Raw genomic sequence first — 24926 nt, forward strand, 5'->3', positions numbered from 1 at the left:
CTCTCAAACTCTCTCTCACACTCTCACACTCTCTCTGTCACACTCTCTCACACACTCTCTCACGCTCTGACACTCTCTCTCACACTTTCTCTCTCACACTCTCAAATTCTCTCTCTCACTCTTATACTCTCTCTCACACTCACTCTCTCACACTCTCTCTCTCACACTTTCTCACACTCTTCCACACTCTCTCTCAGTCTCTCGCTCTCACACTCTCACGGTCTGACACTCTGTCTCACACTTTCTCTCTCACACTCTCAAATTCTCTCTCTCACTCATACACTCTCTCTCACACTCACTCTCTAACACTCTCTCTCTCACACTCTTCCACACTCTCTCTCAGTCTCTCGCTCTCACACTCTCTCACACACTATCTCTCTCTCACACTCTCTCACACACTCTCTCACACTCTCAGTCCCTCACACTCTCTCTCTCACAGTCTCTCACACTCTCTCTCTCACACACTGTCTCACACACTCTCTCACACTCTCACTCTCACACTCTCTCTCACAGACACTTTCTCACACTCTCTCTCTCACACTCCCTCACACTCTCTCACTCTACACACTCTCACACTTTCTCACACTCTCTCTCAAACTTCTCACTCACGCCCTCTCACACTCTCTCGCTCACACTTTCTCTCTCACACACTCTCTCACACTCTCTCTCTCACACACTCTGTCACACTCTCTCTCTTACACCCTCTCCCTCTCTCTCTCACTCTCACACTCTCTCTCACACACACACTCTCTCACGCTCTCTCTCACACTCTCTCTCTCACCCTCTCTCTCACACACTCTCTCTCACATTCTCTCATACTCTCACAGTCTCTCACACTCTCTCTCTCACATACTCTCGCACACTCTCTCACTCTCTCTCACACACTCTCTCACACTCTCTCTGACACACTCTCTCTGACACTCTCTCTCTCACACTCTCTCACACTCTCACACTCTCTCTCACACACACACTCTCTCACGCTCTCTCTCACACTCTCTCTCTCACTCTCTCTCACACACTCTCTCTCACAATCTCTTACACTGTCTATCTCTCACTCTCTCACACTTTCTCACACTCTCTCTTTCACACTTTCTTTCTCACTCTCCCACATTCTCTCACACTCTCTCTTTCACACTTTCTCTCTCTCACTCTCTCACACTCTCTGTCTCTCTCTCTCACACTCTCTCTCTAACTGTCTCACACTCTCTCTCTCACACACTCTCTCACACTCACTCACAATCTCTCTCTCACACACTCTCTCACACTCTCTCACATTTTCTCACACTCTCTCACCCTCTCTCTCTCACACACTCTCTGTCTCTCTAACACAAACTCTCTCACTCTCTCACACTCTCTCTCTCACACTCTCTCTCTCACACAATCTCTCACATTCTCGATTTCACACTTTCTCACACTCCCTCAAACTCGCTCTCTCACACTCTTTCTCTCTCTCTCACTCTCACACACTGTCTCTCACACACTCTCTCTCTCACACACTCTCTCACACACTCTCTCTCTCTCACACTGTCTCACACTCTCTCTCACACACACTCTCTCTCTCTCACACTGTCTCACACTCTCCCTTTCGCTCTCACACTCTCTCACAATCTCACATTCTCTCTCTCACACTCTCTCACACACTCTCTCTCACACTTTCTCTCTCACACTCTCAAATTCTCTCTCTCACTCTTACACTCTCTCTCACACTCACTCTCTAACACTCTCTCTCTCACACTCTTCCACACTCTCTCTCAGTCTCTCGCTCTCACACTCTCTCACACACTCTCTCTCTCTCACACTGTCTCACACTCTCTCTCACACTCTCACTCTCTCACACTCTCTCTCTTACAGTCTCTCACACTCTCTCTCTCACACACTCACTCACACACTCTCTCCCTCTCTCTCTCACTCTCCCACACTCTCTCTCACAGACACTTTCTCACACTCTCTCTCTCACACTCCCTCACACTCTCTCACTCTACACACTCTCACACTTTCTCACACTCTCTCTCAAACTTCTCACTTACGCCCTCTCACACTCTCTCGCTCACACTTTCTCTCTCACACACTCTCTCACACTCTCTCTCTCACACACTCTGTCACACTCTCTCTCTTACACCCTCTCCCTCTCACACTCTCTCACACACACACTCTCTAACGCTCTCTCTCACACACTCTCTCTCACACTCTCACTCTCTCAAACTGTCACTCTCTCACACTCTCTCACGCTCTCTCTCACACACTCACAATCTCTCTCTCTCGCACTCTCTCACACTCTCTCTCACACTCTCTCACATTCTCACTCTCTCACACTCTCACTCTCTCACACTCTCTCTCTCACGCTTTCTCACACACTCTTTCTCACACTCTCTCTCTCTCACACTCTCTCTCACTCTCTTTCACACACTCTCTCTCACACTCTCACTCTCTCACACACTCTCTCTATTTCACACACTCTCTCACACTCTCTCTCACACACTCTCTCACACTCTCTCACACTCTCACTCTCTCACACTCACTCTATCTCACATTCTCTCATACTCTCTCACCCTCACTCTCTGACTCTCTCTCTCACACACTCTCTCACTCTCTCACACTCTCTCTCTCACACTCTCTCTCACACAATCTCTCACATTCTCGATTTCACACTTTCTCACACTCCCTCAAACTCGCTCTTTCACACTCTCTCTCTCTCTCTCACTCTCACACTCTCTCTCTCACACACTCTCTCACACACTCTCTCTCTCTCACACTGTCTCACACTCTCTCTCACACACACTCTCTCTCTCTCACACTGTCTCACACTCTCACTTTCGCTCTCACACTCTCTCACAATCTCACATTCTCTCTCTCACACTCTCTCACACACTCTCTCTCACACTTTCTCTCTCACACTCTCAAATTCTCTCTCTCACTCTTACACTCTCTCTCACACTCACTCTCTCACACTCTCTCTCACACACTCTCTCACACTCTCTCTTTCACACTTTCTCTCTCTCACTCTCTCACACTCTCTGTCTCTCTCTCTCACACTCTCTCTCTAACTGTCTCACACTCTCTCTCTCACACACTCTCTCACACTCTCTCACAATCTCTCTCTCACACACTCTCTCACACACTCTCTCTCTCTCACACTCTCTCACACTCTCTCTCACACACACTCTCTCTCTCTCTCACACTGTCTCACACTCTCCCTTTCGCTCTCACACTCTCTCACAATCTCACATTCTCTCTCTCACACTCTCTCACACACTCTCTCTCACACTTTCTCTCTCACACTCTCAAATTCTCTCTCTCACTCTTACACTCTCTCTCACACTCACTCTCTAACACTCTCTCTCTCACACTCTTCCACACTCTCTCTCAGTCTCTCGCTCTCACACTCTCTCACACACTCTCTCTCTCTCACACTGTCTCACACTCTCTCTCACACTCTCACTCTCTCACACTCTCTCTCTAACAGTCTCTCACACTCTCTCTCTCACACACTCACTCACACACTCTCTCCCTCTCTGTTTCACTCTCCCACACTCTCTCTCACAGACACTTTCTCACACTCTCTCTCTCACACTCCCTCACACTCTCTCACTCTACACACTCTCACACTTTCTCACGCTCTCTCTCAAACTTCTCACTCACACCCTCTCACACTCTATCGCTCACACTTTCTCTCTCACACACTCTCTCACACTCTCTCTCTCACACACTCTGTCACACTCTCTCTCTTACACCCTCTCCCTCTCTCTCTCACTCTCTCTCACACACACACTCTCTAACGCTCTCTCTCACACACTCTCTCTCACACTCTCACTCTCTCACACTGTCACTCTCTCACACTCTCTCACGCTCTCTCTCACACACTCACAATCTCTCTCTCGCACTCTCTCACACTCTCTCTCTCACACTCTCTCACATTCTCACTCTATCACACTCTCACTCTCTCACACTCTCTCTCTCACACACTCTTTCTCACACTCTCTCTCTCTCACACTCTCTCTCACTCTCTTTCACACACTCTCTCTCACACTCTCACTCTCTCACACACTCTCTCTCTATTTCACACACTCTCTCACACTCTCTCTCACACACTCTCTCACACTCTCTCACACTCTCACTCTCTCACACTCACTCTATCTCACATTCTCTCATACTCTCTCACCCTCACTCTCTCACTCTCTCTCTCACACACTCTCTGTCTCTCTCTCACACACTCTCTCACTCTCTCACACTCTCTCTCTCACACTCTCTCTCTCACACAATCTCTCACATTCTCTATTTCACACTTTCTCACACTCCATCAAACTCGCTCTCTCACACTCTCTCTCTCTCTCTCACTCTCACACTCTCTCTCTCACACACTCTCTCACACACTCTCTCTCTCTCACACTGTCTCACACTCTCTCTCACACACACTCTCTCTCTCTCTCACACTGTCTCACACTCTCACTTTCGCTCTCACACTCTCTCACAATCTCACATTCTCTCTCTCACACTCTCTCTGACACACTCTCTCACACTCTCTCTCTGACACACTCTCTCACACTCTCTCTCACAGTCTCACTCTCTCTCTCTCTCACACACTCTCTCACACACAGTCTCACACTCTCTCTCACACTCTCTCTCTCACACTTTCTCTCACACACTCTCTCTCTCAAACTCTCTCTCACACTCTCACACTCTCTCTGTCACACTCTCTCACACACTCTCTCACGCTCTGACACTCTCTCTCACACTTTCTCTCTCACACTCTCAAATTCTCTCTCTCACTCTTATACTCTCTCTCACACTCACTCTCTCACACTCTCTCTCTCACACTTTCTCACACTCTTCCACACTCTCTCCCAGTCTCTCGCTCTCACACTCTCACGGTCTGACACTCTCTCTCACACTTTCTCTCTCACACTCTCAAATTCTCTCTCTCACTCTTATACTCTCTCTCACACTCACTCTCTCACACTCTCTCTCTCACACTTTCTCACACTCTTCCACACTCTCTCTCAGTCTCTCGCTCTCACACTCTCACGGTCTGACACTCTCTCTCACACTTTCTCTCTCACACTCTCAAATTCTCTCTCTCACTCATACACTCTCTCTCACACTCACTCTCTAACACTCTCTCTCTCACACTCTTCCACACTCTCTCTCAGTCTCTCGCTCTCACACTCTCTCACACACTCTCTCACACTCTCAGTCTCTCACACTCTCTCTCTCACAGTCTCTCACACTCTCTCTCTCACACTCTCTCTCTCAAAGTCTCTCACACTCTCTCTCTCACACACTGTCTCACACACTCTCTCTCACACTCTCTCACACTCTCTCTCACACACTCTCTCACACACTCTCTTCCTCTCTCTCTCACTCTCACACTCTCTCTCACAGACACTTTCTCACACTCTCACTCTCACACTCCCTCACACTCTCTCACTCTACACACTCTCACACTTTCTCACACTCTCTCTCAAACTTCTCACTCACGCCCTCTCACACTCTCTCGCTCACACTTTCTCTCTCACACACTCTCTCACACTCTCTCTCTCACACACTCTGTCACACTCTCTCTCTTACACCCTCTCCCTCTCTCTCTCACTCTCACACTCTCTCTCACACACACACACTCTCTCACGCTCTCTCTCACACTCTCTCTCTCACTCTCTCTCTCACACTCTCTCTCTCACATTCTCTCATACTCTCACAGTCTCTCACACTCTCTCTCTCACATACTCTCTCACACTCTCTCACTCTCTCTCTCTCACACTCTCTCACACTCTCTCTGACACACTCTCTCTGACACTCTCTCTCTCACACTCTCTCACACTCTCTCACTCTCTCTCACACACTCTCTCTCACAATCTCTTACACTGTCTATCTCTCACTCTCTCACACTTTCTCACACTCTCTCTTTCACACTTTCTTTCTCACTCTCCCACACTCTCTCACACTCTCTCTTTCACACTTTCTCTCTCTCACTCTCTCACACTCTCTGTCTCTCTCTCTCACACTCTCTCTCTAACTGTCTCACACTCTCTCTCTCACACACTCTCTCACACTGTCACTCTCTCACACTCTCTCACGCTCTCTCTCACACACTCACAATCTCTCTCTCGCACTCTCTCACACTCTCTCTCTCACACTCTCTCACATTCTCACTCTATCACACTCTCACTCTCTCACACTCTCTCTCTCACACACTCTTTCTCACACTCTCTCTCTCTCACACTCTCTCTCACTCTCTTTCACACACTCTCTCTCACACTCTCACTCTCTCACACACTCTCTCTCTATTTCACACACTCTCTCACACTCTCTCTCACACACTCTCTCACACTCTCTCACACTCTCACTCTCTCACACTCACTCTATCTCACATTCTCTCATACTCTCTCACCCTCACTCTCTCACTCTCTCTCTCACACACTCTCTGTCTCTCTCTCACACACTCTCTCACTCTCTCACACTCTCTCTCTCACACTCTCTCTCTCACACAATCTCTCACATTCTCTATTTCACACTTTCTCACACTCCATCAAACTCGCTCTCTCACACTCTCTCTCTCTCACTCTCACACTCTCTCTCTCACACACTCTCTCACACACTCTCTCTCTCTCACACTGTCTCACACTCTCTCTCACACACACTCTCTCTCTCTCTCACACTGTCTCACACTCTCACTTTCGCTCTCACACTCTCTCACAATCTCACATTCTCTCTCTCACACTCTCTCTGACACACTCTCTCACACTCTCTCTCTGACACACTCTCTCACACTCTCTCTCACAGTCTCACTCTCTCTCTCTCTCACACACTCTCTCACACACAGTCTCACACTCTCTCTCACACTCTCTCTCTCACACTTTCTCTCACACACTCTCTCTCTCAAACTCTCTCTCACACTCTCACACTCTCTCTGTCACACTCTCTCACACACTCTCTCACGCTCTGACACTCTCTCTCACACTTTCTCTCTCACACTCTCAAATTCTCTCTCTCACTCTTATACTCTCTCTCACACTCACTCTCTCACACTCTCTCTCTCACACTTTCTCACACTCTTCCACACTCTCTCTCAGTCTCTCGCTCTCACACTCTCACGGTCTGACACTCTCTCTCACACTTTCTCTCTCACACTCTCAAATTCTCTCTCTCACTCTTATACTCTCTCTCACACTCACTCTCTCACACTCTCTCTCTCACACTTTCTCACACTCTTCCACACTCTCTCTCAGTCTCTCGCTCTCACACTCTCACGGTCTGACACTCTCTCTCACACTTTCTCTCTCACACTCTCAAATTCTCTCTCTCACTCATACACTCTCTCTCACACTCACTCTCTAACACTCTCTCTCTCACACTCTTCCACACTCTCTCTCAGTCTCTCGCTCTCACACTCTCTCACACACTCTCTCACACTCTCAGTCTCTCACACTCTCTCTCTCACAGTCTCTCACACTCTCTCTCTCACACTCTCTCTCTCACAGTCTCTCACACTCTCTCTCTCACACTCTCTCTCTCAAAGTCTCTCACACTCTCTCTCTCACACACTGTCTCACACACTCTCTCTCACACTCTCTCACACTCTCTCTCACACACTCTCTCACACACTCTCTTCCTCTCTCTCTCACTCTCACACTCTCTCTCACAGACACTTTCTCACACTCTCACTCTCACACTCCCTCACACTCTCTCACTCTACACACTCTCACACTTTCTCACACTCTCTCTCAAACTTCTCACTCACGCCCTCTCACACTCTCTCGCTCACACTTTCTCTCTCACACACTCTCTCACACTCTCTCTCTCACACACTCTGTCACACTCTCTCTCTTACACCCTCTCCCTCTCTCTCTCACTCTCACACTCTCTCTCACACACACACACTCTCTCACGCTCTCTCTCACACTCTCTCTCTCACTCTCTCTCTCACACTCTCTCTCTCACATTCTCTCATACTCTCACAGTCTCTCACACTCTCTCTCTCACATACTCTCTCACACTCTCTCACTCTCTCTCTCTCACACTCTCTCACACTCTCTCTGACACACTCTCTCTGACACTCTCTCTCTCACACTCTCTCACACTCTCTCACTCTCTCTCACACACTCTCTCTCACAATCTCTTACACTGTCTATCTCTCACTCTCTCACACTTTCTCACACTCTCTCTTTCACACTTTCTTTCTCACTCTCCCACACTCTCTCACACTCTCTCTTTCACACTTTCTCTCTCTCACTCTCTCACACTCTCTGTCTCTCTCTCTCACACTCTCTCTCTAACTGTCTCACACTCTCTCTCTCACACACTCTCTCACAATCTCTCTCTCACACACTCTCTCACGCTCTCTCACATTTTCTCACACTCTCTCACCCTCTCTCTCACACACTCTCTGTCTCTCTCACACACACTCTCTCACTCTCTCACACTCTCTCTCTCACACTCTCTCTCTCACACAATCTCTCACATTCTCTATTTCACACTTTCTCACACTCCCTCAAACTCGCTCTCACACACTCTCTCTCACACACTCTCACTCTCACACACTCTCTCTCACACACTCTCTCTCTCACACACTCTCTCACACACTCTCTCTCTCTCACACTGTCTCACACTCTCTCTCACACACACTCTCTCTCTCTCACACTGTCTCACACTCTCCCTTTCGCTCTCATACTCTCTCACAATCTCACATTCTCTCTCTCACACTCTCTCACACACTCTCTCTCACACTTTCTCTCTCGCACTCTCAAATTCTCTCTCTCACTCTTACACTCTCTCTCACACTCACTCTCTCACACTCTCTCTCACACACTCTCGCACACACTCTCTCCCTCTCTCTGTCACTCTCACACTCTCTCTCACAGACACTTTCTCACACTCTCTCTCTCACACTCCCTCACACTTTCTCACTCTACACATTCTCACACTTTCTCACACTCTCTCTCAAACTTCTCACTCACGCCCACTCACACTCTCTCGCTCACACTTTCTCTCTCACACACTCTCTCACACTCTCTCTCTCACACACTCTCTCACACTCTCTGTCTTACACCCTCTCCCTCTCTCTCTCTCACTCTCACTCTCTCTCACACACACACTCTCTCACGCTCTCTCTCAAACTTCTCACTCACGCCCACTCACACTCTCTCGCTCACACATTCTCTCACTCTCTCTCTCACACTCTCTCTCACACTCTCTCTCTCTCACACTCTCTCATACTCTCACAGTCTCTCACACTCTCTCTCTCACATACTCTCTCACACTCTCTCACTCTCTCTCTCACACTGTCTCACACTCTCTCTGACACACTCTCTCTCACACTCTCTCTCTCACACTCTCTCACATTCTCACACTCTCTCTCACACACACACTCTCTCACGCGCTCTCTCACACTCTCTCACACACACTCTCTCACACTCTCTTACACTGTCTCTCTCTCACACTCTCTCACACTTTCTCACACTCTCTCTTTCACACTTTCTTTCTCACTCTCCCACACTCTCTCACACTTTCTCTTTCACACTTTCTCTCTCTCACTCTCTCACACTCTCTGTCTCTCTCTCTCACACTCTCTCTCTAACTGTCTCACACTCTCTCTCTCACACACTCTCTCACAATCTCTCTCTCACACACTCTCTCACACTCTCTCACATTTTCTCACACTCTCTCACCCTCTCTCTCTCACTGTCTCACACACTCTCTGTCTCTCTCTCACACACTCTCTCACTCTCTCACACTCTCTCTCTCACACTCTCACATTCTCTATTTCACACTTTCTCGCACTCCCTCAAACTCGCTCTCTCACACTCTCTGTCTCTCTCTCTCTCACACTGTCTCACACTCTCACTTTCGCTCTCACACTCTCTCACAATCTCACATTCCCTCTCACACACTCTCTCACACTCACTCTCTCACACTCTCTCACACTCTCTCTCTGACACACTCTCTCACACTCTCTCTCACACTCTCACTCTCTCTCTCTCACACTCTCTCACATACACTCTCACACTCTCTCTCACACTCTCTCTCTCACACTCTCTCTCACACTCTCTCTCTCTCAAACTCTCTCTCACACTCTCACACTCTCTCTCACACTTTCTCTCTCACACTCTCAAATTCTCTCTCTCACTCTTACACTCTCTCTCACACTCACTCTCTCACACTCTCTCTCTCACTCTCTCTCTCACACTCTCTCTCACACTCTCTCTATCACACTCTCTCATACTCTCACAGTCTCTCACACTCTCTCACATACTCTCTCACACTCTCTCACTCTCTCTCTCACACTGTCTCACACTCTCTCTGACACACTCTCTCTCACACTCTCTCTCTCACACTGTCTCACACTCTCACTTTCGCTCTCACACTCTCTCACAATCTCATATTCTCTCTCACACACTCTCTCACACACACTCTCACACACACACTCTCTCACTCTCTCTCACACACTCTCTCTCACACTCTCTCTCTCACACTCTCTTACACTGTCTCTCTCTCACACTCTCTCACACTTTCTCACACTCTCTCTTTCACACTTTCTTTCTCACTCTCCCACACTCTCTCACACTCTCTCTTTCACACTTTCTCTCTCTCACTCTCTCATACTCTCTCACACTCTCTCTCTCACACTTTCTCTCTCACACTCTCTCACACTCTCTGTCTCTCTCTCTCACACTCTCTCTCTAACTGTCTCACACTCTCTCTCTCACACACTCTCTCACACTCTCTCACAATCTCTCTCTCACACTCTCTCACACACTCTCTCACACTCTCACTCTCTCACACTCTCTCTCTCACATTCTCTCACACTCTCTCACCCTCTCTCTCTCACTCTCTCTCTCTCACACTCTCTCACACACTCTCTCACTCTCTCACACTCTCTCTCTCACACTCTCTCTCTCACACACTCTCTCACATTCTCTATTTCACACTTTCTCGCACTCCCTCAAACTCGCTCTCTCACACTCTCTGTCTCTCTCTCTCTCACACTGTCTCACACTCTCACTTTCGCTCTCACACTCTCTCACAATCTCACATTCTCTCTCACACACTCTCTCACACACACTCTCTCACACTCTCTCTCTGACACACTCTCTCACACTCTCTCACACTCTCTCTCACACTCTCACTCTCTCTCTCTCACACTCTCTCACATACACTCTCACACTCTCTCTCACACTCTCTCTCTCACACTCTCTCTCACACACTCTCTCTCTCAAACTCTCTCTCACACTCTCACACTCTCTCTGTCACACTCTCTCACACACTCTCTCACGCTCTGACACTCTCTCTCACACTTTCTCTCTCACACTCTCAAATTCTCTCTCTCACTCTTATACTCTCTCTCACACTCACTCTCTCACACTCTCTCTCTCACACTTTCTCACACTCTTCCACACTCTCTCTCAGTCTCTCGCTCTCACACTCTCACGGTCTGACACTCTCTCTCACACTTTCTCTCTCACACTCTCAAATTCTCTCTCTCACTCATACACTCTCTCTCACACTCACTCTCTAACACTCTCTCTTTCACACTCTTCCACACTCTCTCTCAATCTCTCGCTCTCACACTCTCTCACACACTATCTCTCTCTCACACTCTCTCACACACTCTCTCACACTCTCAGTCTCTCACACTCTCTCTCTCACAGTCTCTCACACACTGTCTCACACACTCTCTCTCACACTCTCTCACACTCTCTCTCACACACTCTCTCACACACTCTCTTCCTCTCTCTCTCACTCTCACACTCTCTCTCACAGACACTTTCTCACACTCTCTCTCTCACACTCCCTCACACTCTCTCACTCTACACACTCTCACACTTTTTCACACTCTCTCTCAAACTTCTCACTCACGCCCTCTCACACTCTCTCGCTCACACTTTCTCTCTCACACACTCTCTCACACTCTCTCTCTCACACACTCTCTCACACTCTCTCACATTTTCTCACACTCTCTCACCCTCTCTCTCTCACACACTCTCTGTCTCTCTCACACACACTCTCTCACTCTCTCACACTCTCTCTCTCTCACACTCTCTCTCTCACACAATCTCTCACATTCTCTATTTCACACTTTCTCACACTCCCTCAAACTCGCTCTCACACACTCTCTCTCACACACTCTCACTCTCACACACTCTCTCTCACACACTCTCTCTCTCACACACTCTCTCACACACTCTCTCTCTCTCACACTGTCTCACACTCTCTCTCACACACACACTCTCTCTCTCACACTGTCTCACACTCTCACTTTCGCTCTCACACTCTCTCACAATCTCACATTCTCTCTCTCACACTCTCTCACACACTCTCTCTCACACTTTCTCTCTCACACTCTCAAATTCTCTCTCTCACTCTTACACTCTCTCTCAAACTCACTCTCTCACACTCTCTCACACACACTCTCGCACACACTCTCTCCCTCTCTCTGTCACTCTCACACTCTCTCTCACAGACACTTTCTCACACTCTCTCTCTCACACTCCCTCACACTTTCTCACTCTACACATTCTCACACTTTCTCACACTCTCTCTCAAACTTCTCACTCACGCCCACTCACACTCTCTCGCTCACACTTTCTCTCTCACACACTCTCTCACACTCTCTGTCTTACACCCTCTCCCTCTCTCTCTCTCACTCTCACTCACACACACACTCTCTCACGCTCTCTCTCAAACTTCTCACTCACGCCCACTCACACTCTCTCGCTCACACTTTCTCTCTCACTCTCTCTCACACTCTCTCTCACACTCTCTCTCTCACACTCTCTCATACTCTCACAGTCTCTCACACTCTCTCTCTCACATACTCTCTCACACTCTCTCACTCTCTCTCTCACATCTCTCACACTCTCTCTGACACACTCTCTCTGACACTCTCTCTCTCACACTCTCTCACACTCTCACACTCTCTCTCACACACACACTCTCTCACGCTCTCTCACACTCTCTCTCTCACTCTCTCACACACACTCTCTCACACTCTTTTACACTGTCTCTCTCTCACACTCTCTCACACTTTCTCACACTCTCTCGCTCACACTTTCTCTCTCACTCTCTCTCTCACACTCTCTCTCACACTCTCTCTCTCACACTCTCTCATACTCTCACAGTCTCTCACACTCTCTCTCTCACATACTCTCTCACACTCTCTCACTCTCTCTCACACTGTCTCACACTCTCTCTGACACACTCTCTCTCACACTCTCTCTCTCACACTCTCTCACACTCTCACACTCTCTCTCACACACACACTCTCTCACGCTCTCTCTCACACTCTCTCTCTCACTCTCTCACACACACTCTCTCACACTCTTACACTGTCTCTCTCTCACACTCTCTCACACTTTCTCACACTCTCTCTTTCACACTTTCTTTCTCACTCTCCCACACTCTCTCACACTTTCTCTTTCACACTTTCTCTCTCTCACTCTCTCACACTCTCTGTCTCTCTCTCTCACACTCTCTCTCTAACTGTCTCACACTCTCTCTCTCACACACTCTCTCACAATCTCTCTCTCACACACTCTCTCACACTCTCTCACATTTTCTCACACTCTCTCACCCTCTCTCTCTCACTGTCTCACACACTCTCTGTCTCTCTCTCACACACTCTCTCACTCTCTCACACTCTCTCTCTCACACTCTCACATTCTCTATTTCACACTTTCTCGCACTCCCTCAAACTCGCTCTCTCACACTCTCTGTCTCTCTCTCTCTCACACTGTCTCACACTCTCACTTTCGCTCTTACACTCTCTCACAATCTCACATTCTCTCTCACACACTCTCTCACACTCACTCTCTCACACTCTCTCACACTCTCTCTCTGACACACTCTCTCACACTCTCTCTCACACTCTCACTCTCTCTCTCTCACACTCTCTCACATACACTCTCACACTCTCTCTCACACTCTCTCTCTCACACTCTCTCTCACACTCTCTCTCTCTCAAACTCTCTCTCACACTCTCACACTCTCTCTCACACTTTCTCTCTCACACTCTCAAATTCTCTCTCTCACTCTTACACTCTCTCTCACACTCACTCTCTCACACTCTCTCTCTCACTCTCTCTCTCACACTCTCTCTCACACTCTCTCTCTCACACTCTCTCATACTCTCACAGTCTCTCACACTCTCTCACATACTCTCTCACACTCTCTCACTCTCTCTCTCACACTGTCTCACACTCTCTCATTCTCTCACTGTCTCTCACACTCTCTCTCACACTCTCTCACACACACTCTCTCACACACACTCTCTCACACACACTCTCTCACACTCTCTCTCTGACACACTCTCTCACACTCTCTCACACTCTCTCACACTCTCTCTCACACTCTCACTCTCTCTCTCTCACACTCTCTCACATACACTCACACTCTCTCTCACACTCTCTCTCTCACACTCTCTCTCACCCTCTCTCTCTCTCAAACTCTCTCTCACAACTCACACTCTCTCTGTCACACTCTCTCACACACTCTCTCACACTCTGACACTCTCTCTCACACTTTCTCTCTCACACTCTCAAATTCTCTCTCTCACTCTTACACTCTCTCTCACACTCCCTCTCTCACAATCTCTCTCTCACACTCTTCCACACTCTCTCTCAGTCTCTCGCTCTCACACTCTCTCACACACTATCTCTTTCTCACACTCTCTCACACTCTCTTTCACACTCTCTCACACTCTTTCACACTCTCTCACACTCTCTCTCACACTCACACTTTCTCACACTCTCTCTTTCACACTTTCTTTCTCTCTCTCACATACTCTCTCACACTCTCTCACTCTCTCTCTCACACTGTCTCACACTCTCTCTGACACACTCTCTCTGACACTCTCTCTCTCACACTCTCAAATTCTCTCTCTCACTCTTACACTCTCTCTCACACTCACTCTCTCACACTCTCTCTCTCACTCTCTCTCTCACACTCTCTCTCACACTCTCTCTCTCACACTCTCTCACACTCTCACAGTCTCTCACACTCTCTCACTCTCTCTCACACTCTCTCACACTCTTTCACACTCTCTCACACTCTCTCTCACACTCTCTCACACTTTCTCACACTCTCTCTTTCACACTTTCTTTCTCTCTCTCACATACTCTCTCACACTCTCTCACTCTCTCTCTCACACTGTCTCACACTCTCTCTGACACACTCTCTCTGACACTCTCTCTCTCACACTCTCTCACACTCTCACACTCTCTCTCACACACACACTCTCTCACGCTCTCTCTCACACTCTCTCTCTCACTCTCTCTCACACACTCTCTCTCACAATCTCTTACACTGTCTATCTCTCACACTCTCTCACACTTTCTCACACTCTCTCTTTCACACTTTTTTTCTCACTCTCCCACACTCTCTCACACTCTCTCTTTCACACTTTCTCTCTCTCACTCTCTCACACTCTCTGTCTCTCTCTCTCACACTCTCTCTCTGTCTCACACTCTCTCTCTCACACACTCTCTCACAATCTCTCTCTCACACACTCTCTCACACTCTCTCACATTTTCTCACACTCTCTCACCCTCTCTCTCTCACACACTCTCTGTCTCTCTCACACACACTCTCTCACTCTCTCACACTCTCTCTCTCACACTCTCTCTCTCACACAATCTCTCACATTCTCTATTTCACACTTTCTCACACTCCCTCAAACTCGCTCTCTCACACTCTTTCTCTCTCTCACTCTCACACTCTCTCTCTCACATACTCTCTCTCTCTCTCACACTGTCTCACACTCTCACTTTCGCTCTCACACTCTCTCACAATCTCACATTCTCTCTCACACCTTCTCACACACACTCTCTCACACACACTCTCTCACACTTTCTCTCTCACACTCTCAAATTCTCTCTCTCACTCTTACACTCTCTCTCACACTCACTCTCTCACACTCTCTCTCACACACTCTCTCACACACTCTCTCCCTCTCTCTCTCACTCTCACACTCTCTCTCACAGACACTTTCTCACACTCTCTCTCTCACACTCCCTCACACTTTCTCACTCTACACATTCTCACACTTTCTCACACTCTCTCTCAAACTTCTCACTCTCGCCCTCTCACACTCTCGCTCACACTCTCTCGCTCACACTTTCTCTCTCAAACTCTCTCTCTCACACACTCTCTCACGCTCTCTGTCTTACACCCTCTCCCTCTCTCTCTCACTCTCTCTCACACACACACTCTCTCACGCTCTCTCTCACACTCTCTCTCTCACTCTCTCTCTCACACTCTCTCTCACACTCTCTCTCTCACATACTCTCTCACACTCTCTCACTCTCTCTCTCACACTGTCTCACACTCTCTCTGACACACTCTCTCTCACACTCTCTCTCTCACACTCTCTCACACTCTCACACTCTCTCTCACACACACACTCTCTCACGCTCTCTCCACACTCTCTCTCTCACTCTCTCACACACACTCTCTCACACTCTCTTACACTGTCTCTCTCTCACACTCTCTCACACTTTCTCACACTCTCTCTTTCACACTTTCTTTCTCACTCTCCCACACTCACACTTTCTCTTTCACACTTTCTCTCTCTCACTCTCTCACACTCTCTGTCTCTCTCTCTCACACTCTCTCTCTAACTGTCTCACACTCTCTCTCACACACGCTCTCACACTCTCTCACAATCTCTGTCTCACACACTCTCTCACACTCTCTCACATTTTCTCACACTCTCTCACCCTCTCTCTCTGACTGTCTCACACACTCTCTGTCTCTCTCTCACACACTCTCTCACTCTCTCACACTCTCTCTATCACACTCTCACATTCTCTATTTCACACTTTCTCGCACTCCCTCAAACTCGCTCTCTCACACTCTCTCACACTCTCTCTCTCACACTGTCTCACACTCTCACTTTCGCTCTCACACTCTCTCACAATCTCACATTTTCTCTCACACACTCTCTCACACTCACTCTCTCACACTCTCTCACACTCTCTCTCACACTCTCACTCTCTCTCTCTCACACTCTCTCACATACACTCTCACACTCTCTCTCACACTCTCTCTCTCACACTCTCTCGCACACTCTCTCTCTCTCTCAAACTCTCTCTCACACTCTCACACTCTCTCTGTCACACTCTCTCACACACTCTCTCACACTCTCTCACACTCTCTCTCTCACACTCTCTCTCTCACACAATCTCTCACATTCTCTATTTCACACTTTCTCACACTCCCTCAAACTCGCTCTCACACACTCTCTCTCACACACTCTCACTCTCACACACTCTCTCTCACACACTCTCTCTCTCACACACTCTCTCACACACTCTCTCTCTCTCACACTGTCTCACACTCTCTCTCACACACACTCTCTCTCTCTCACACTCTCTCACATACACTCTCACACTCTCTCTCTCACACTCTCTCGCACACTCTCTCTCTCTCTCAAACTCTCTCTCACACTCTCACACTCTCTCTGTCACACTCTCTCACACTCTCTCACACTCACTCTCTCACACACTCTCTCACACTCTCTCACATTTTCTCACACTCTCTCACCCTCTCTCTCTCACACACTCTCTGTCTCTCTCACACACACTCTCTCACTCTCTCACACTCTCTCTCTCACACTCTCTCTCTCACACAATCTCTCACATTCTCTATTTCACACTTTCTCACACTCCCTCAAACTCGCTCTCTCACACTCTTTCTCTCTCTCACTCTCACACTCTCTCTCTCACACACTCTCTCTCTCACACACTGTTTCACATACTCTCTCTCTCTCTCACACTGTCTCACACTCTCTCTCACACACACTCTCTCTCTCTCTCACACTGTCTCACACTCTCACTTTCGCTCTCACACTCTCTCACAATCTCACATTCTCGCTCTCACACTCTCTCACACACACTCTCTCACACTTTCTCTCTCACACTCTCAAATTCTCTCTCTCACTCTTACACTCTCTCTCACACTCGCTCTCTCACACTCTCTCTCACACACTCTCTCACACACTCTCTCCCTCTTTCTCTCACTCTCACACTCTCTCTCACAGACACTTTCTCACACTCTCTCTCTCACACTCCCTCACACTTTCTCACTCTACACATTCTCACACTTTCTCACACTCTCTCTCAAACTTCTCACTCACGCCCTCTCACACTCTCTCTCTCACACACTCTCTCACACTCTCTGTCTTACACCCTCTCCCTCTCTCTCTCACTCTCTCTCACACACACACTCTCTCACGCTCTCTCTCACACTCTCTCTCTCACTCTCTCTCTCACACTCTCTCTCACACTCTCTCTCTCACACTCTCTCATACTCTCACAGTCTCTCACACTCTCTCTCTCACATACTCTCTCACACTCTCTCACTCTCTCTCTCACACTGTCTCACACTCTCTCTGACACACTCTCTCTCACACACTCTCTCTCACTCTCTCTCTCTCTCACACTCTCTCACATACACTCTCACACTCTCTCTCACACTCTCTCTCTCACACTCTCTCTCACACTCTCTCTCTCTCAAACTCTCTCTCACACTCTCACACTCTCTCTGTCACACTCTCTCACACACTCTCTCACACTCTGACACTCTCTCTCACACTTTCTCTCTCACACTCTCAAATTCTCTCTCTCACACTCACTCTCTCACACTCTCTCTCTCACACAATCTCTCACACTCTCTCTCACACTCTCTCTATCACACTCTCTCTCTCACACTCTCTCATACTCTCACAGTCTCTCACACTCTCTTCTCTCACATACTCTCTCACACTCTCTCACTCTCTCTCTCACACTGTCTCACACTCTCTCTGACACACTCTCTCTCACACTCTCTCTCTCACACTGTCTCACACTCTCACTTTCGCTCTCACACTCTCTCACAATCTCACATTCTCTCTCACACTCTCTCACACACACTCTCACACACACACTCTCTCACTCTCTCTCACACACTCTCTCTCACACTCTCTCTCTCACACTCTCTTACACTGTCTCTCTCTCACACTCTCCCACACTCTCTCACACTCTCTCTTTCACACTTTCTCTCTCTCACTCTCTCATACTCTCTCACACTCTCTCTCTCACACTTTCTCTCTCACACTCTCTGTCTCTCTCTCTCACACTCTCTCTCTAACTGTCTCACACTCTCTCTTTCACACACTCTCTCACACTCTCTCACATTCTCTCTCTCACCCTCTCTCACACACTCTCTCACACTCTCACTCTCTCTTTCACACTTTCTTTCTCACTCTCCCACACTCTCTCACACTCTCTCTTTCACACTTTCTCTCTCTCACTCTCTCATACTCTCTCACACTCTCTCTCTCACACTTTCTCTCTCACACTCTCTCACACTCTCTGTCTCTCTCTCTCACACTCTCTCTCTAACTGTCTCACACTCTCTCTTTCACACACTCTCTCACACTCTCTCACAATCTCTCTCTCACCCTCTCTTACACACTCTCTCACACTCTCACTCTCTCACAATCTCTCTTTCACACTTTCTTTCTCACTCTCCCACACTCTCTCACACTCTCTCTTTCACACTTTCTCTCTCTCACTCTCTCATACTCTCTCACACTCTCTCTCACACACTTTCTCTCTCACACTCTCTCACACTCTCTGTCTCTCTCTCTCACACTCTCTCTCTAACTGTCTCACACTCTCTCTTTCACACACTCTCTCACACTCTCTCACAATCTCTCTCTCACCCTCTCTCACACACTCTCTCACACTCTCTCACACTCTCACTCTCTCACACTCTCTCTCTCACATTCTCTCACACTCTCTCACCCTCTCTCTCTCTCACACACTCTCTCACATTCTCTATTTCACACTTTCTCGCACTCCCTCAAACTCGCTCTCTCACACTCTCTGTCTCTCTCTCACACTGTCTCACACTCTCACTTTCGCTCTCACACTCTCTCACAATCTCACATTCTCTCTCACACACTCTCTCACACACACTCTCTCACACACACTCTCTCACACTCTCTCACACTCTCTCTGACACACTCTCTCACACTCTCTCACACTCTCTCTCACACTCTCTCACATACACTCTCACACTCTCTCTCACACTCTCTCTCTCACACTCTCTCTCACACTCTCTCTCTCAAACTCTCTCTCACACTCTCACACTCTCTCTGTCACACTCTCTCACACACTCTCTCACACTCTGACACTCTCTCTCACACTTTCTCTCTCACACTCTCAAATTCTCTCTCTCACTCTTACACTCTCTCTCACACTCACTCTCTCACACTCTCTCTCTCTCACACTCTTCCACACTCTCTCTCAGTCTCTCGCTCTCACACTCTCTCACACAGTATCTCTTTCTCACACTCTCTCACACTCTCTTTCACACTCTCTCACACTCTTTCACACTCTCTCACACTCTCTCTCACACTCTTTCACACTCTCTCTCACTCTCTCGCTCTCACACTGTCTCACACACAATCTCTCTTCACACTCTTTCGCACTCTCTCACACTCTCTCTTTCTCACTCTTTCTCTCTTTCTCTCACACTGTCTCTCTCTCTCACACTCTCTCACACTCTCTCTCTCACACTCTGTCTCTCTCTCACTCTCTCTCTCTCACACTCTGTCTCTCTCTCACTCTCTCTCTCTCACACTCTGTCTCTCTCTCACTCTCTCACACTCTCTCTCCCATGATGCTGCTCATTAGGTGGTGGGGATTTGTGGATTTCTAATTTCTTCAGTTTGTCAGATCTATTTGCTCTGTTGATAATTCTGCCTTATTCTCTCCTGGGTTACCTGCTATTTCTGGTTGTGATTTATCTCTTCAGTTGTGAAAACAGGCGCAAAATAGTCACTTACTGTCTCCCAGATCTCATTTCTCTTTACAATGATTGTTTCCTGACTCCTGCCCCTAAAGGACTAGCACGCACTGTCTCTGCTCTCCTCCTTTATATCAATTGGTAAAACGTCCTCAAATCTGGCTTTTATGTCCTTGGCTAGTCCACTCTCCTTTTGGTTTCTTTTTTTTTGCTAAATGTTTTGGCGGCTCTTTTGCGGTCTTCGGCGTATACATGACAAACCTTTAAATCTAGTAATCCCCTCTGATCCTGGGGCACTTTGTACGTCCCACTCTGTGCAGTTGCAAGCATTGCCCATCGGCAGAGAGAGCTTATGATATGTACACACGTGATAACTGCTAAGTCACACTCATTCAGGCAACAACTTTCAGTCATAGAGCCGGGAATTGCTGGAGAAACTCAGCAGGTCTGGCAGCATCTGTACAGAGAAAGCAGAGTTAATGTTTAAGTCCAGTGACCCTTCTTCAGAATAGTTTTAATGAATACCACCTATTCTCAGCTACCAACAGTTCTGATAAGGAGTCACCAGACTTGAAACATTAACTTTGCTTTTTCTCCACAGATGCAGCCAGACGTGCAGAGTTTCTCCAGCAATTTCTGCTTTTGATTCAGGTTGCCAGCATCCACGGCAGTTTGTTTTATTTTTCAGTCTGGTTTTTGCAGCTAACCTTTTCACTCCCGGCCTGGTTTTTTGAAGAGGAGGTGCAGCTACAATGGGACAAATAATAATTCCATTATCCCATGACCACAACAGCCTTGGATTTGAACAATTTCTCCCAAAAGCATGGCTATTTTTTATGGATTTGTAGGATTTGGAAGATTAGCAAAACCTAATTTACATTTCTTCCAGTTCTTTAGTAAGATGTTCAGTGCCACATTTTACTCGCAAGGCAAATAATGTACAACTCAAATCCTTCTGTCAAATCACAATAAATTGCTTATCCCCAGTGGAGAAATGTATAAACTGAGCAAGTTAAACATTCCTCACCATTTAGATTTAGATTTAGATTTCTGAGCATCGTGATATATTGAGCGTATTAGAAATGGATATCAATTGATGCAAAATATTTGGCAACTTTTCTACTTAGAGAGGATCAGGAAGGCATCTTACTGTTACACTCTCCAGGGACAACTCCTAACGGACAATGGTCTAGACACATTTCAGCAATAGTCTAGGCTTTTTATGGTTTGTATACACACATAAAATACACATTATTAATATTTTTGAATGGTCTGAGAGGCACTGGAACAAAATGAAGGTGTTTCCAAAGGAAGGCTGCATTGTTTGAATCTGCAGTTGGAGACAGAGTCAGGGGCATCACCAACTTGTTGAGTCTCTTGCTTTCATTTCCAACAGGGAATACCTCCCCAAGTTCGGTGAACTTCCCATTCCACCTCTCTACAAAGTCTGCAACTCTCTCGGAGGCTCTCTCAGAGAGTTACAGAACAGCATTACCCAGAGGCTATTCAGCCCATCAATCTGTGCTGGCTGTTTTGGGAAATGGCCCGAACGCTCCACGATATGTGTTATCCCCGTCTCTCCCGTGAACTTTTCTCGGCTTTACAACTTTCTCCAATTCCTTTTTGAAAGTTACTGGTTAATCTGTGTCCGTCAATGCTTTAGAGAGCACTTCCGGGATCCCAGCCACTGACTGAGTAAAGCCATCTCTCCTCATGTTGTCTCTGGTATCGATTTCCTGATCATTAAACGGTTTTTCCACATTATTCACTCCAGGCTGACATATGGTTGAAATTTCTGATCATTGATTTACAACGATGTGAGTCAATACACGGACCTGCTCAGATTACAGCCAATCAATAGATCATCTCCAGCAGATATCTCGGTAGTACACCTTGAACACAAACAGCCAAACGAGCTTCTCTGTGCTGGGTTCACTGTGCTGACTAGACTTCACTATCCTGTGATCTGAATCCGAAAAAGGAAAGTTGTATTGGAAGGGTACAGTTTACAATGCTGCAAAATCTCACGTCTTGGTTTTTGTAGGTGTCAAGAAAGGTTACAACAAAAAGAATCTGAAACTTTAATTTTGAACCCAACAGGTTGTGGAAGTGACGTGTGTAATAAGTTCGGTTTGAGTCACTATTTGGGCACTGAGTGCTATTGGTATTTGCAGAGACAATCAGAGTTTATCGTTGGTTCAGTTGTTAATGTTACGTTTCAGAATCACTTTCTTCATCAGACATTTCTGATGCTGCCGGCTGGGAGTGGTGGCAGAGTGACAGCCCAGGAGAGGGACTGACAATATCCCCATGATCTGGGAATGGGAATGGGAATGTGGAAGGTAAGGAAAGCAAACATAATTCCACATCAATCTGGTCTGGGGGGGTCGGGGAGAGGAAATTCCCATCAACTCTCTCAGCCACACAGAGCAGGAAAACCGGGCAACTCGAAAATCAATTCCAATGGAAGTCTATTCCCAGGGGAGCAGTCATGGGGGAGTGAATACTGGTGGGCAATGGGTGGGAGTGACTGGGGAGAGGCAGAGAGAGTGAGTAAAGAAATGTGTGTGTGAGACACCGAGTGACCATGGGAGTGAGTCAGCAAGTGATAGGGGAGTAACTGACAGGGGAATGAGTGAGTGAGTGAGGGGGGGAGGGAGTGGCTGGGTAAACAAGGGTGGAGTGAGAAGGGAATGCAAGTATCTGGTTAACCAGCTGGAGACCATGTGTGAGGTCATCGTCTCACTGTTAAGCCCATTGACCATCCAATCAACGAATAAATTAAAGTGTTGATTCACTAACAGTAAACAAAGGCATCATTAGCTAGGTAGGGTTAGTGGTTAGAATGGTTATTAGATGAGATAACCTACAGTGTGGAAACAGACACTTCAGCCCAGCAAGTCCACACTGACCCTCCGAACAGTAAACAACCCAGACCCATTGCCCTACTCCCTACTAATGCACCTAACACTACGGGCAATTTAGCATGGCTAATTCACCCTGACCTGCACATCTTTGGACTGTGGGAGGAAACCGGAGCACCCGGAGGAAACCCACACAGACACAGGGAGAATGTGCAAACTCCACACAGACAGTCGTCCGAGGCTGGATTTGAAACTGGGTCCCTGGTGTTGTGAGGCAGCAGTGCTAACCAAAGAGCTAAGATGCCACCCATAAAAAATATGGAACGCTTCGTGAATTTGCGTGTTATCCTTGTGCAGAGGCATGGTAATCTTCTCTGTATTGTTCCAACTTTAGGATCTGTGGGGGGGGTTAGAGTTAGTGTGAATGGTTAGCTAGGTATGGTTGGTGGTTCCAGCTAGTTTGGATGGTTAGCTAGATAGGTTTAGTGGTTAGAGCTAGTTTGAGTGCTTAGAGCTAGGTTGAGTTTGTGGTTAAAGCTAGTTTGAATGGTAAAGTAGAGGTTATGCGAACTTGGGTTTGGATAGGGACAGGAAACTTCGAGGTGAGCTGCGGCAGTGTGATGTGATGGGGCAGTAGCAGCAGTTGGGACTGAACTCTGAGGAAGGTGTCCGACTGGAACAACAAGCTCAATGCTGGCATTTCCAGTGAGCTAACAGCAACGGGACTGACGGGCAGGAGGATGGAAGCAGCTGGAAGGATGCTCACCTGCTGGTGTGACCACATGGACAGGCGAGTGTGTCTAGTTGTAATGAAGGGCAGCTGTTTCTGCAGAGACAACAACTCTCTCCGTGACTGCCTCAGGAGGTGTTCAATATCAGAGGGTGGGTGAGTGACCGTCCGTGTCTGTGGAAAAGGACACAGGGGTCACTGAGTGAGAGTGGTCACCACTGATATACCCCAACACACTGATATACCCCAACACACTGATATACCCCAAACACAGTGATAGACCCCAACAGGCTGATATATTCCAACACACTGATATACACCAACATGTTCATATACCCAAACACACTGATATACTCCAACACACTGACATACCCCAACACACTGATATACCCCAACACACTGATATACTCCAACACACTGACATACCCCAACACACTGATATACTGCAACACACTGATATACACCAACACACTGATATACTCCAACACACTGATATACTCCAACACACTGATATACCCCAACACACTGATATACTCCAACACACTGATATA

The 24926-nt window shown here is 47.6% G+C and overlaps 1 protein-coding gene and 1 pseudogene across 11 annotated transcripts in view; both read right to left on the bottom strand.

The window, feature by feature from the left end:
• rimbp2b (RIMS binding protein 2b) overlaps positions 1-24491 on the bottom strand; it is a 389940-nt gene extending 365449 nt beyond the window's left edge. For all 11 annotated transcript variants that reach the window (XM_072587662.1, XM_072587667.1, XM_072587660.1 and 8 more), the window contains exon 1: positions 24412-24491. In XM_072587662.1, the coding sequence (XP_072443763.1) occupies positions 24412-24429 (18 nt within the window). In that variant the 5' untranslated portion in view covers positions 24430-24491. The remainder of the gene's footprint in view (positions 1-24411) is intronic.
• On the bottom strand, positions 23958-24044 carry LOC140488249 (U6 spliceosomal RNA; annotated as a pseudogene).
• Positions 24492-24926: the final 435 nt, after the last annotated feature.

The sequence above is a fragment of the Chiloscyllium punctatum genome, chromosome 17 (genome assembly GCF_047496795.1).
Source record: "Chiloscyllium punctatum isolate Juve2018m chromosome 17, sChiPun1.3, whole genome shotgun sequence".
Lineage (NCBI taxonomy): Eukaryota > Metazoa > Chordata > Chondrichthyes > Orectolobiformes > Hemiscylliidae > Chiloscyllium > Chiloscyllium punctatum.